This window comes from Larimichthys crocea, chromosome XVI (assembly GCF_000972845.2).
Source record: "Larimichthys crocea isolate SSNF chromosome XVI, L_crocea_2.0, whole genome shotgun sequence".
Lineage (NCBI taxonomy): Eukaryota > Metazoa > Chordata > Actinopteri > Sciaenidae > Larimichthys > Larimichthys crocea.
The window spans coordinates 9,543,576-9,558,699 of NC_040026.1; the positions used below are offsets into that span (position 1 = coordinate 9,543,576).

General features: G+C 40.0%; 3 protein-coding genes across 7 annotated transcripts; 1 reads left to right on the top strand and 2 right to left on the bottom strand.

Annotated features, from left to right (window-relative positions):
* Positions 1 to 6,542: 6,542 nt before the first annotated feature.
* cxvih8orf33 (chromosome XVI C8orf33 homolog) lies at positions 6,543 to 8,991 on the bottom strand. Of its 4 annotated transcripts, XM_027289092.1 has the most exons (6): positions 8,902 to 8,920; positions 8,697 to 8,793; positions 7,475 to 7,950; positions 7,310 to 7,400; positions 7,057 to 7,203; positions 6,543 to 6,957 (listed from the first exon to the last, which is right to left on the bottom strand). In XM_027289092.1, exons 2-6 carry the CDS (start codon positions 8,722 to 8,724, stop codon positions 6,743 to 6,745), a joined length of 957 nt encoding a protein of 318 aa, XP_027144893.1. In that variant the 5' UTR covers positions 8,725 to 8,793; positions 8,902 to 8,920; the 3' UTR covers positions 6,543 to 6,742. The 4 variants fall into 4 exon arrangements, with proteins under 4 accessions (XP_027144893.1, XP_027144894.1, XP_027144895.1 ...); XM_027289093.1 differs by lacking the exon at positions 8,697 to 8,793 and having other exon boundaries at positions 8,902 to 8,991; XM_027289094.1 differs by lacking the exon at positions 8,902 to 8,920 and having other exon boundaries at positions 7,475 to 7,928; positions 8,697 to 8,895.
* Positions 8,992 to 10,571: 1,580 nt separating this feature from the next.
* Positions 10,572 to 12,398, top strand: h3f3d (H3 histone, family 3D). Its single transcript, XM_019272760.2, has 4 exons — positions 10,572 to 10,696; positions 11,444 to 11,578; positions 11,682 to 11,835; positions 11,917 to 12,398. The coding sequence occupies exons 2-4, from the start codon at positions 11,451 to 11,453 to the stop codon at positions 12,043 to 12,045; spliced, it is 411 nt and encodes a 136-aa protein (XP_019128305.1). The 5' UTR covers positions 10,572 to 10,696; positions 11,444 to 11,450; the 3' UTR covers positions 12,046 to 12,398.
* uqcc4 (ubiquinol-cytochrome c reductase complex assembly factor 4) lies at positions 12,336 to 14,664 on the bottom strand. 2 transcript variants are annotated; one of them, XM_019272729.2, is made up of 2 exons: positions 14,426 to 14,664; positions 12,336 to 13,231 (listed from the first exon to the last, which is right to left on the bottom strand). In XM_019272729.2, the coding sequence occupies exons 1-2, from the start codon at positions 14,518 to 14,520 to the stop codon at positions 12,901 to 12,903; spliced, it is 426 nt and encodes a 141-aa protein (XP_019128274.1). In that variant the 5' UTR covers positions 14,521 to 14,664; the 3' UTR covers positions 12,336 to 12,900. The 2 variants fall into 2 exon arrangements, with proteins under 2 accessions (XP_019128274.1, XP_010734617.2); XM_010736315.3 differs by having other exon boundaries at positions 12,336 to 13,234; positions 14,426 to 14,659.
* Positions 14,665 to 15,124: the final 460 nt, after the last annotated feature.

The window sequence follows — 15,124 nt, forward strand, 5'->3', positions numbered from 1 at the left end:
GTTTCCCTGACGAGACGCTTGGAAGGGCAGCTTCCTGATGAGCAGCTCAGTGGACTTCTGGTACCGACGGATCTCACGCAGAGCAACAGTACCGGCCTGCAACACAAAAAATTTCTTTTAAGACCCCCAATACAAAGCTGTTTGTAGTCTCATGTCATGACAATGACATCACAGTAAGCATGTGAACATGTGTACCTGTATCTGTGCGGCTTCTTCACTCCGCCGGTGGAGGGCGCGCTTTTCCTGGCAGCTTTGGTGGCCAGCTGCTTCCTCGGGCTTTTCCTCCGGTGGATTTACGAGCGGTTCTGCTTGGTACGAGCCATATTTTTCCTGAAAACAAAACAAAGAGACGAACAACGTTATTAAGTATTGTTTCTCAGCATTATAACCTCTCACCTGCATTAAAAACACAGCCACGGTGAGACACACTGACCGTAAAACCACACAGACACTCCGCTGTGACCCACATCCCCGTTGTGAAAACATTAACCATTTCCTCTGTCGCGTTTTAAATCCAAACAAAGCAAGTGTTTATATTGGCGGCAACTCTTCATGTGTTAGCGGGAACAAGCCTTTTAAATATTCGACATGTGGCACGCGTCCACAGTAGGAGTCGTGTTTTTTTTTTAATTATAAACAAGCACGTCCAAAGCCCGCCCACCATTAAGCTTCAGGGCACACACACGTTTCTTCGCTGTCGTTAGTCGAGCAGATTTAAAAAGCTAGCATGGACGGTTGCAAAATGGCGCCAGCTAGCCACCACATTAAAGACACCGCCTATCTGAGCAAAAACCGACCAAATCACAAGGAAATATTAATTACACGTACTAAACATCGCGTGTTTTTTTTATTATTGGTGGAAAAGTTTAAACGGAGCAGCTCAAGTGAGCTAACCGTTAGCCGACTCAGCTACAGCGCGCCGTTTTTTGTCAGTTGGTTGTCGACTGACGTTAGCCAACGGTTTGAAATAACGCTGAACACGGGACGTTAAAGAAAACATAACGGTTTATAAACACAGAATAATGTTTTTAAAAAACACAATATTAAAGTAATTCTCACGTTACCTTTTGTGTTTATTTTCCGGGAAGACGGTATCTCCTTGTTGCGTGTCGGGTAACTCTAACCCAGCGCGGCGTGGGAGGTGGTATTTTAGTCTGAGAGGGGAAGCGCGCTAGTCCCGCCCCTGAGCTCACATGATTGGTCCAGACTCAGATCCATGACGGAAGTGGATTAGTGGAGAGAAAAAGGAGGATTACTGTCTGTGGATTTGAAATGGGAAAGAAGAAACATGAGCGCTTCTTTTACACTGAATTTCGACATGTTTTACGTTTATTCACAAATGTGAAACTACTTCTTCTTTAATCCGCACACTGTTGATTAACTTTTAGGTTCTACATCCTTTAAATGCATCCTAATATCCCAAATACTTTTCTTTTCATTAAATGGAGGGAAAGGAACAAAGCTGCCGTACTGACACATGGTGTGGTTTGTTATGTGTAGAAATGTCTTCACCTTCAATAGTGGGTTGGAAAAAGACTTGGTGAATCACTTGATGTGGAAAAGAGGGTAGTTGTAGCCACAGACTTATGCCTTCAGTCTCTAGCACAGGTTAGGTTGTACAAACAACATACATTTTCACATGTATACAAAGTACATTATTTACTATTGCTATTTTGATATTTATTCTGTAGTTTGTTCTTGTTCTATGTCACTGTGTGTAATTCTGCGCTGCACTGTAATTTCCCAGCTTGGGATAAATAAGTCTATCTATCTATCTATCTATCTATCTACTATCTATTATCTATCTACTATCTATCTATATCTATCTATCTATCTATCTATCTATCTATCTATCTATCTATCTATCTATCTATCTATCTATCTATCTATCTCATAACGTATTGCACAAGCATTGCTACTAACGTCATCTGTACTTCCACATATAATTACACACACCCAAACAATTCAGCACATGCCTTTGCTGAAAGACCCATCTGTTGATATCATTGACGGTGGTTTCTTGGGTCAGTATCTGTGTAGGAACACCCCTGACAGTCCTGGGATCAGATGAAGCTCGTATCCTTTGTGCCTGGAGGGTTCAACTGGAGACCACCCAGACACCAGCAACCTGGTGACAAAATCACGTTGTTTGTTGTTTATAAAATCACCACTTCCCTGTCACTCTCAGGTCAGCTTGATTGCTTACAGTGATTACAGCCTTTGCTGTTATCCTCTTTATGTTAGGCACACATCTGAAATTTTAACCTACACACATCACATACTCACATTTTTGTTTTGTCACTTTGTTTTACTGTTCGTTGATGTTGATGTTATATATATAACACATACATTAAGTTTCTATTAGTAGTTGTCATTACTTTGTAGTCATGTCATTCTCTGTATGTTCATTTTGTTCTCTCTATAATGTTTAATTTAAAGTGCCTCTCCCCTCCCTGCATTTACATTATTTGTTATTTTTGCAATTTCCATGTATTTATAACTGTGCAAAAAAAATAAAACACTAAAACTTTTTTTTGTGTCCGTGTCTCAAAGTATCAGCTCTCCTTTAGCTACCTTTCTACAGATATAATGAAGCCTATTGTATCATGGACCATAATCATATTACACATTTTTATGTCTGAAAACAGTTTGTTGTCTGCGTGTGTATGTTTGTAGTTTGTCACAATTAAATCTATATTTTATTTATTCTTTTAATGATAACAAAACAGACGTGTGTCAATCCAACACCAATCACGAGCGGAACCACACGCGCTGGGGAAATTTACTAGACGGACGCATTCTCGAGTAACGCCTGGTAATTTCTGAGCACGTTTCATGGAAACAAGAAATATCTTATTTATTTTTAAAGATGGATAAAACCTGTGACCTCCACTCGGTGTGTGCGCCTTGAGCTGAGTTAAATAGTTCGACTAGTGGCGCCTTTCTGCTAAAACCTGCAACACTGGAGAATCAGCATGACCGAGCAGAGGCTGTGTTTTAGGTACTTATTTATTTAAATACACGTCTAGGGGTCAAAATGTGGATTTAGATATTAGTTTGAGGGTGTAAAATTGACTTTAGGTCCAGTGTGTAGGATTTAGGAGGATCTATTGGCAGGAATTGAATATAATAACATTCTTACTGTGTTTTCATTCGTTAAAATGAGTCCTTTATATCTACAGTGAGGCGGGTCCTCTTACACTAGTCTGTCATTTTGTACAGTAGCCCGAACAGACAAACCAAACAACAAACTGATCTAGATAATTGATTTTCTTTTCTTGTAAATTTTTGCCAGAGTTTTACTTACATGCTTGGAAGAAGAGGGTAAGAGAGGATTCATTTTCATTTTTCCAGTTCCTTTGGTTCCCAATCTGCAACTGCACTGCTAGGTGCCACTAAATCCTACACACTGGACCTTTTAAAATGTTTTTATTATTGTCATACTTAAAAAGTATCTTCACGTTTTTGTGTATGTTCATTTATCAGATATTGAACCAGTGTCAAACAGCTCCGCTCCTGTTGACGGCACAGCTGAGAAGCCCCTCTGGACTCGCACTGACAACACCTTCAGATTTAATTTCCTCCCTGACACACTCTGCGCACCTTCAGAAGGAAACATCTTCATCATCATCAGACAGAGCCGAACCAGCAGCAAGTCGGATTCCTTCACGGACAGAGCTCTGCTTTTGCCTTCAACTTTCAATTCCTTCAGTGTCACCTGTAGAAATATGGACACGACAGACCCAGACACTTCTTCTCCAGGAGCCAACAGTGCATCCAAGAGGAAAAGCCATCATCACCGCAGGAGGTTAACTCTACACCTGAACCATCAACGCAGTCAAAATCCAAGAAGAAGAAGAGAAATCTGGAGAAACCAGTAGATAGCAGCACAGAGCCACAGCAGAAGCCCAGTTCAGCTGAGGGAAGTCAAGGGAGCGAGGACCCAGAGCTGGTCAGTGTTTAATGTTTTCCTTTTAAAGTAATCACTGTGTTCCAGTTCAGTAGCTTAATTGATCTTTTTCAGAGTGCAAGAGAGCAGCTGAACAGACGCTGGACTGGTGCATCGAGCAGCTGGATTAGGAATGAGATCCCAGAAGGGTACACCCAAACAGAGTAAGATGTTTACTTGAGACATCATCGTTTACTTTAGGTTATATTACTCAGGCCTTGTTCTGAGGTGCTCATGTTAAACACAAACTGAATATTTTATCTCCATGAGGAGGAAGCCTCTCGTGCCTTAAAGACTCTCCGGACGCCAAAGCTCCTCTGGCCAAGAAGAGGCAGGTGATGAGAGCCATGAATGGAGATTACAGGAAAAAAATGGAGAAGAGAAGACCAAGCCTTCAAACTCATTCAGAGTGGTGAGTGGACTGTAGCAGCGGTTTGATTTGAACAGTACAGGTTGCTCACAGTGGTCGAGGTGCTGTTTATTAAGATTTTTTTCCTATCCCAACAGAGGCATCAGCGCAGGTCAAAGTCGTGTCAGATGCTCCGAAGAAGTGTTTTTCCAAGGACCTGAAGTCAAAACCCAGACAGCAGCCACAGGGAGAACCTGCAGGAACCTGAAGCCAAGGATACAGCCTCTGCATCACAGACTCAGGAGGAGACACCAGCGTTTGGCTTTACTCCATCAAAGGAGGAGTTTCGCTTTAATTTCCTCTGATTCCCCCCGTACATTATGTTGGACTGTGTCTGGGCAGTCTGGTCTGAGCTGTGTGCTGGACGTTCTTTGTGATACAAACAATAAAAAGCACATGAAACAGGTCTGCAGTGAGATGATGGGAGAAAAAACACTTACAGTCATGTTGCTAATTGGTCACAACTTGTATCATATCTCTAAATAAAGCCTTTTGTTTTTGTTTGCCCTTTTGTCTTTTAATATGAATGTGTAATTATAATAAGATGTTATGAGTGAGCGTCATGTGTGATAGTTTTACCAGAGGCTGTGCCATATTTGTCTGTACAGTAGTTTTTTGACTGACATATCATCCATCACCCCTTTTTTGTGGGGTCCTTAACACGCTCCTTCAGCAACAGCTGCTACTCCCACCATGTGAGAAGGAGAACTACCACAGATCCTGTCAGGTCTACAACACCAGCATGCCTTCATGACTTTCTCTTATATATTTCTTATTTGTGATTAAATTCTAATCCACCTGTGTCTCGAACTGCCTGACAAGTGAATTTCCCTTCTGTGGGATCACGATACAGGAAATCTTACTGCCAAATGCTTAACTGACATGCTATTATCATGTATAATAACAAAAAAAGTTGTACAATATATTTTATTTCGATTGCTATTTTGATATTTTATTATGTATATATTTATAGTTTGTTTATTTTTTATTCTCATGTTGTCTATCTCACTGTGTGTAATGCTGCTACTGCACTGTAATTTCCCAGCTTGGGATAGATTATCTATCTATCTATCTATCTATCTATCTATCTATCTATCTATCTATCTATCTCTATCCTATTAATTATTTATCTTAAAAGTGCTGGTATAGTTTCTGTTAATTACAACCTGCTTTACACCGATTATGCTTTTACACCGTCTAACCTCAGTAACCTGCTGCCACGACATTTGTCCACACTAACAGCTGTAAATAAGTCACATAACTTGAAAGCCAAAGTGACTGAAAACCACCAATGTGAGTTAATGCCATAAAACATGTTATTTTATCAACTAGTGAATAGGGTGACGTTATCAAGATTATATTTTAGTATAATGACAGCAGGCTGCAGAGGTTAGACAGGTGTAAAAGCATAATCCATGTAAAGCAGGTTGTAATTAACAGAAACTATTACCAAGCACTCTTTTAAGATAAGATAGACTTTAATAATGGATGGATGGATGGATGGATGGATGGATGGATGGATGGATGGATAGATAGATAGATAGATAGATAGATAGATAGATAGATAGATAGATATCAGATAGATAGATAGATAGATAGATAGATAGATAGATAGATAGATAGATAGTCTATCCCAAGCTGGGAAATTACAGTGCAGTAGCAGCATTACACACAGTGACGATAGACAACATGAGAATAAAAATATAAACAAACTATACATAATAAAATATCAAAATAGCAATCATCAATAAAATATATTGTACACATTTTTTGTTATTATACAGTGTAATAGCATTTGGCAGGTAAGATTTCCCGTATCTGTGATTCCACAGAAGGGAAATTCACTTGTCATGGCAGTTCGTAAACACAAGGTGGATTAGAAATTATTACTCACAAATAAGAAATATATATAGAGGAAAGTCATGAAGGCATGCTGGTGTTGTAGAGTCTGACAGGATCTGTGGTAGTTCTCCTTCTTACATGGTGGGAGTAGCAGTCTGTTGCTGAAGGAGCGGTTTAAGGACCCCACAAAAAAGGTGGTGATGGATGATGAATGTCAGTCAAAAAACTACTGTACTAGACAAATATGGCACAGGCCTCTGGTAAAACTATCACACATGACGCTCTACTCATAACTATCTTATTATAATTGTACACATTCATATTAAAAGACAAAAGGGCAAACAAAAATACAAAATGCTTTATTTAGAGATATGATACAAGTTGTGACCAATTAGCAACATGACTGTAAGTGTTTTCTCCCATCATCTTCACTGCAGACACTTGTTTCATGTGCTTTTTATTGTTTGTATCACAAAGAACGTCCAGCACACAGCTCAGACCAGACTGCCCAGACACAGTCCAACATAATGTACGGGGGGAAATCAGAGGAAATTAAAGCGAAACTCCTCCTTTGATGGAGTAAAGACAAACGCTGGTGTCTCCTCCTGAGTCTGTGATGCAGAGGCTGTATCCTTGGCTTCAGGTTCCTGCAGGTTCTCCACTGTGGCTGCTGTCTGGGTTTTGACTTCAGGTCTCCTTTGGAAAACACACTTCTTCGGAGCATCTGACACGACTTTGACCTGCGCTGATGCCATTTCTGTTGGGATAGGAAAAAAATCTGTTAATTAAACAGCACCTCGACCACATGTGAGCAACCTGTACTGTTCAAATCACACCACTGCTACAGTCCACTCACCACTCTGAATGAGTTTGAACTGCTTGGTCTTCTCTTCTTCCATTTTTTTCCTGTAATCTCCATTCATGGCTCTCATCACCTGCCTCTTCTTGGCCAGAGGAGCTTTGGCGCTCCGGAGAGTCTTTAAGGCACGAGAGGCTTCCTCCTCTATGGAGATAAAATATTCAGTTGTGTTCACATGAGCACCTCAGAACAAGGCCTGAGTAATCATAACCTAAACGTAAACGGATGATGTCTCAGGTAAACATCTTACTCTGTTTGGGTGTACCCTTCTGGGATCTCATTCCTAATTCCAGCTGCTCGATGCACCAGTCCAGCTGTCTGTTCAGCTGCTCTTCTGCACTCTGAAAAAGATCAATTCAGCTACTGAACTGGAACACATTGTGATTACTTTAAAAGGAAAACATTAAACACTGACCAGCTCTGTGTCCTCGCTCCCTTGACTTCCCTCAGCTGAACTGGGCTTCTGCTGTGGCTCTGTGCTGCTATCTACTGGTTTCTTTCCAGATTTCTTCTTCTTCTTCTTGGATTTTGACTGCGTTGATGGTTCAGGTGTAGAGTTAACCTCCTGCGATGATGATGGCTTTTCCTCTTGGATGCACTGTTGGCTCCCTGGAGAAGAAGTGTCTGGGGACTCTGTCGTGTCCATATTTTCTACAGGTGACACTGAAGGAATTTGAAAGTTGAAGGCAAAAGCAGAGCTCTGTCCTGTGAAGGATATCCGACTTGCTGCTGGTTCGGCTCTGTCTGATGATGATGAAGATGTTTCCTTCTGAAGTGCTGCAGAGTTGTCAGGGAGGAAATTAAATCTGAAGGTGTTGTCGGTGCGAGTCCAGAGGGGCTTCTCAGCTGTGTCGTCAACAGGAGCGGAGCTGTTTGACAGTGGTTCAATATCTGATAAATGAACATACACAAAAACATGAAGACTCTGTGTTATAGGATCATAAATCACATTCACAGTATGAAAATTTAGAAACTTAGAAATAGTTGAAGTTTGTTGTTTTTTTTGTCTGCTAATGACCTCTTTTACCTTTTTTAATGTACTTGTCAACTGGCGTACTTGTAATATATCTGTAGATATTCTCTCCAAACTGTCAAAATTTCACGTAATTATCTGTTTAAGTAAAACCAGCAAAGGTTGTCTCTTAGAAAAGTAGCTTCAACATGCAATTACACAAAAAATAAACATAACCGTGTTTTTTCATACACAAAAACATGAAAATACTTTTTAAGTATGACAATAATAAAAACATTTTAAAAGGTCCGGTGTGTAGGATTTAGTGGCACCTAGCAGTGCAGTTGCAGATTGCAACCAAATGAACTGAAATAAAATGAAATCCTCTCTCACCCTCTTCTGGAAAAAAAATCTATATTATCTAGATCAGTTTGGTTTGGTTTGTCTGTTCTGGGCTACTGTACAAAAATGACAGACTCAGTGTAAGAGGACCCGCTCTCACTGTAGATATAAAGGACTCATTTTAACGAATGAAAACACAGTAATGAATGTTATTATATTCAATTCCTGCCAATAGATCCTCCTAAATCCTACACACTGGACCTATAAGTCAATTTTACACCCTCAAACTTAATATCTAAATCCACATTTTGACCCCTAGACGTGTATTTAAATAATAAAGTACCTATAAACATCAGCCTCTGCTCGGTCATGCTGATTCTTCCAGTGTTGCAGGTTTTCAGCAGAAAGGCGCCACTTAGTCTGAACTATTTAACTCGACGCTTCAGAAGCACACACACCGAGCGGCGCAGTCACAGGTTTTATCCATCATTTGTGAAACAAAATTATGATATTTTCTTGTTTCCATGAAATCGTGCTCAGAAACTTACCACCGGCGTTACTCGAGAATGCGTCCGTCTAGTAATATTTCCCCAGCGCGTGTGGTTCCGCTCGTGATTGGTGTTGGATTGACACACGTCTGTTTGTTTATCATTTAAAAGAATAAATAAAATATAGATTTAATTGTGACAAACTACAAAACGTACACACGCAGACAAGACAAACTGTTTTCAGACATAAAAATGTGTAAATAGGGATTATGGTCACCGTGATTAACTAAATAAGGCTTCATTTATATCTGTAGAAAAAGGTGAGCTAAAGGAGAGCTGATACATTTGAGACAAACAGGAACAAAATGCAAAAACAAGTTTTAGTTTAGTTTTATTTATTTTTGCACAGTTATAAATTACATGGAAATTGCAAAAGATAACAAATGATGTAAAGTGCAGGGAGGGGAGAGGCACTTTAAACAGTTAGAGAGAACAAAAAATGAACATACAGAGAATGACATGACTACTTAAAGTAATGACAAACTACTAATAAGAAAACATATATGTATGTGTGTATATATAACATCAACATCAACGACAAGTAAAACAAAGTGACAAAACAAAAATGTGATGTGTGTATGTTAAAATTTCAGATGTGTGCCTAACATAAAGAGGATAACAGCAAAGGCTGTAATCACTGTAAGCTAATCAAGCTGACCTGAGAGTGACAGGGAAGTGTGATTTTATAAACAATCAAACAAGCTGATTTTGTCACCAGGTTGCTGGTGTCTGGGTGGTCTCCAGTTGAACCCTCCAGGCACAAAGGATGACGCTTCATCTGATCCCAGGACTGTCAGGGGTGTTTCCTACACAGATACTGACCCAAGAAACCACCGTCAATGATATCAACAGATCGGGTCTTTTCAGCAAAGGCATGATGCTGAATTTGTTTGTGGCTGTGTTGTATATTATATGTGGAAGTACAAAGATGCACGTGTTAGGTGTACAATGCTTGTGCACACTACAGGTTATATGTGGTGTTAGATAGATAGATAGATAGATAGATAGATAGATAGATAGATAGATAGATAGATAGATAGATAGATAGATAGATAGATAGATAGATAGATAGATAGACTTTATTTATCCCAAGCTGGGAAATTACAGTGCAGCAGCAGAATTACACACAGTGACAATAGAACAAGAACAAACTATACAGAATAAAATATCAAAATAGCAATAGTAAATCATATGTACTTTGTATACATTTGTAAAATGCATGTTGTTTGTACAACCTAACCTGTGCTAGAGACTGAAGTTGCATAAGTCTGTGGCTACAACTACCCTCTTTTCCATCATCAAGTGATTCACCAAGTCTTTTTCCAACCCACTATTGAAGGTGAAGACATTTCTACACATAACACACCACATCCATTGTTCAGTACGGCAGCTTTGTTCCTTTCCCTCCATTTAATGAAAAGAAAAGTATTTGGGATATTTAGGATGCATTTAAAGGATGTAGAACCTAAAAGTTAAAATCAACAGTGTGCTGATTAAAGAAGAAGTAGTTTCACATTTGGGAATAAGCGAAAAAACATGTCGAAATTCAGTGTAAAAGAAGCGCTTCATGTTCTTCTTTCCCATTTCAAATCCACAGATAGTAATCCTCCTTTTTCTCTCCACTAATCACATTCCGTCATGGATCTGAGTCTGGACCAATCATGTGAGCTCAGGGGCGGGACTTATCGCGCTTCCCCTCTCAGACTATAAATACCACCTCCCACGCCCGCGCTGGGTTAGAGTTACCCGACACGCAACAAGGAGATACCGTCTTCCCGGAAAATAAACACAAAAGGTAACGTGAGAATAACTGTTAATATTGTGTTTTTTAAAAACATTTATTCTTGATTATTATAAACCGTTATGTTTTCTTTAACGTCCCGGTTCAGACGTTATTTCAAACCGTTGGCTTAACGTCAGTCGACAACCAACTGACAACAAAACGGCGCGCTGTAGCTGTAGTCGGCTAACGGTTAGCTTCACTTGAGCTGCTCCGTTTAAACTTTTCCAACCAATTAAAAAACACGTGATGTTTTAGTTAAACGTGTAATTAATATTTCCTTGTGATTTGATCGGTTTTTGCTCAGATAGTAGCGGTGTCTTTAATGTGGTGGCTAGCTGGCGCCATTTTGCAACCGTCCATGCTAGCTTTTTAAATCTGCTCGACTAACGACAGCGAAGAAACGTGTGTGTGCCCTGAAGCTTAATGGTGGCGGGGCTTTGGACGTGCTTGTTTATTAGATTAAAAAAAAAACCATCGACTCCTACTGTGGACGCTGTGCCACATGTCGAATATTTAAAAGGCTTGTTCCCGCTAACACATGAAGAGTTGCCGCCAATATAACACTTGCTTTGTTTGGATTTAAAACGCGACAGAGGAAATGTTAATGTTTTCACAACGGGGATGTGGGTCACAGCGGAGTGTCTGTGTGGTTTTACAGTCAGTGTGTGTCACCGTGGCTGTGTTTCAATGCAGTGAGAGGTTATAATGCTGAGAACAATACTTAATAACCGTTGTTCGTCTCTTTTTTGTTGTTTTCAGGTAAAATATGGCTCGTACCAAGCAGACCGCTCGTAAATCCACCGGAGGAAAAGCTCCGAGGAAGCAGCTGGCCACCAAAGCTGCCAGGAAAAGCGCGCCCTCCACCGGCGGAGTGAAGAAGCCGCACAGATACAGGTACACATGTTCACATGCTTACTGTGATGCCATTGTCAAGACATGAGACGTACAAACAAGCTTTGTAGTTTGGGGGTCTTAAAAAGAAATTTTGTTGTTGCAGGCCCGGTACTGTTGCTCTGCGTGAGATCCGTCGGTACCAGAAGTCCACCGAGCTGCTCATCAGGAAGCTGCCCTTCCAGCGTCTCGTCAGGGAAATCGCCCAGGATTTCAAGACAGATCTGCGTTTCCAGAGTGCGGCTATCGGTGCTCTGCAGGTACGACATTTGGGACTTTTTTTGTTGTGCTTTTGTTATGTGGTTTATGTTCTATAACTTGTAAAACTTCTCCCCATTTAGGAAGCCAGCGAGGCATACCTGGTCGGACTGTTTGAGGACACCAATCTGTGCGCCATCCACGCAAAGAGGGTTACCATCATGCCCAAGGACATCCAGCTGGCCAGGCGAATTAGAGGGGAGCGCGCATAGATGATTGAATCCGATCTTTTTAGGGGGTTGGGGGTGGGTGGGATTGACCGGGGTTTGTTTTGTAAATCTTGAACTATTACCAGCATGTGTGCCACCTAATTTGTCATTTGTAGTTTCAGGCATGTTTTTGTTTTTTTTGTACTTTCCTTTGTCATGTCAATCTTGACTTTCTCCTCCAACTGTCTTATCCACAGTAGAATAGAGCTCATTTCTGTAAATGCTGAAAAAATATCCACTGCCTTTCTCAGGTTTGCAAATCTATTTTAGACTCCATACTTTTCTTTTTTTTAAATCCTGTGTGCATGTCATAGGATTTCTTGTTGTGCTGTAAATAAACTGTCCGCTACCTCAAATCTGTGACCTCAGTTTGACTTCTTTGGGTTGGATGTTAGGACTCTTAACAAAATGGTCAAGATTAAAAACTGATGTCAAAACTTAGTCCCTAGTAAGATTAACAAACTCAGTACCATAATGCATATAGTGTATATAATGTATCTTGGACCAATGCTACCCTGTAGGTGCCTAGTTTAATGCTGCATGACAGCGTAAAACTACAGTTCATTTTGGCAATAGTCTGAATTGGCTCTGATGCAACTATGGTAAAATTGTGCCTATCGAACAAAACATGAATATTCATAAAAATTCAGACTAAACCAAGTTCAGTGGTTCAATTAAATGCATTTTAATTAATGTTCTTGTTCAAACATGCAACTAAACAAACCGGCAATAGAAAGTCTATAGCTGTAAATCTCTTCTGGGGAAAAAAATAATGGCCATAACACTGGACGGCTTTACAACTCCACGTCAAGCACAGCCAGAAGTACAATAAATATTTACATCCAAAGTATCGTTATGTTAACTTGGTTTATTTTGCTGCTGTTCCTCTTCTTCATCTGAAAGCAAGCTGGGTAAATGCTCGTACAGATGCTTGTTCAGCTGTTCATCAACGCCCGTCTCTTCTCTCAGTACACACCACAAGAGGAAGCTGGTGGCGAGCAGGCTGATGGGCAGTACTTTCCACCATGGCCGCTGAAACTGGCTCCCCATGGCACGGTCAACTTTCCATGTTCTGTGACTGGCTTTACTGGTGGAGAACTTGATCGGCTCATTTTTCACCGCTTTGTCGTCGTCTGTGGATTGAGCTGACCTCTGAGAGCTCAACGCCAGGGTCCGCACACCGTTCGCTCTGCTGATGAAGAAGAATAAAAACATCAGCTAAGACTGATAAAGTAACCTTCCACATTTAAGTGCTGTACTTATACACTTCATGATTATGAGGTACTTGACTTCAGTATTTTGGGGGCTTGATTTTACAGATATAGGTACATATAAACACTCGGATGTTACGGTGTGTGGCAAAACTGCCCACAACACCTACGGAGTCGGTACAAGACGAGGACCCTGAGGAAGGCTCAGTCAGTCCTGGTCGACCCAAGTCCCCCCTGAAATCTTGTTTTGAATTATTGCCGTCATGCTGCAGATATGATCTCCCAAAATAAACTGACAAACTCCTTTGTTGCTGCTGCCAAGTTGTTTTGTGTTCATTTACTGGTTGTTTGTTTGTGTTATTTATGTTATGTTTATTTATGTTTCTGCTGCTGCATCACAAATTGCCCATTGGGGATAATAAAGATACCTTGAACCTTGAAAACCTTGAATATTAGAAACAGGTGTCTCTACCTTTTAAATGTGAAATGTCATTCCGGACACACAAATCTTTAATAATCAAAAATATAAAAAAGTTACGTGTTGTTTATATTCATAACCATTTTTATGACATCCCCTCAGTTTTCATCTGTGTCACCCAGAAGTAACTAAAGTTGACCAGACAGGATGCGGCGATGATGATGCCACCTGCTGACACATCCTGCAGCTTGCTCCACTCACAGTGAATTATAAAAAACAAATCTTTGTGGGACACTGGCAGCACCCATTATTACTTTACATCATCTAAAAATCATAACTTTAAGCACCGGAAGCAGTTTGAAACGTCTAGATGTGACATCTCAAGTACACAGAAGGTCACTAGGTCAGTGGAGCGACTCCAACATGTGTGATGAGGATGGCCAGGTCCTGCTCACTTAATGAATTAAACACAACTCGATATTAAATTTACTTTACGACCTTACTTAAACTATGGGGGGTCACTATTTTTCGGACAACAGCCATCAAAATGTGTGACTCTAAATAATCTGGAAGCACTATTTTTGGTAACACCTCCAGCTATTAAAATCATGTAACCATGACACAGTGACAACATATCTTAAATGTCATATTAGCTGTCTGTGTGCAGGTTACAGAGCCGGGTCTGTCTGACACATCACAGCTCAGACTGCTGTCATTGAATCACACCATCGTGCTTCCTGTCGGGTTCGCTCACCTCACGGTCGAGGTGGCGTTGTGGATGAATATCCCTCCTCGGCTGAAAGCAGTGCGTGTCAGTGCGCCGAGAAATCGTCCTGCTGTTGTAGACATCTCGAACAAATGTTCATCTTCAGGAGTCACGATGTTGTGCTGTGTCTTTCCAGACGCGCCTCGGTCAGGTCATGCAACATAATCACGTCGCTGTTGCAACCTTGAAGTCGCTCCGGTGGCACCGTTGAACGCGTGGTTTGACCGTTCCGCTCAAACGTGTATAGAGCGAAGTCACGACACAGAATTTAAAAATATCATAATTACGATGTAATACTGTTATTAGTGACATAATATGAGGTTAAAACGTGTTTTTAGTTATTTGCCAAAATGTTCTATGTGTTAGACCTAGAGGTGGCTGTTTGAAGCATTTAAATAATTTAAAGATTTATGAATAATAATATAAATATATAGTATATAAATAAATATAATATTATATATAAATTATTATTCTATTATTATAAAATAATTTATATATAAATATATATATTATATATATAAATATTAAAATAATTATAATATAATTATTTTAATAATTATTTTTATTATATTATTTTATTTTATTATTAAGTATTTCTGATTCTGATCTAAACATATTACATGATCTTTATTAGTGCATGAGTTTGCCCAGTTGTTAAAATTTACATTTCTCCCATCTAATAAACTC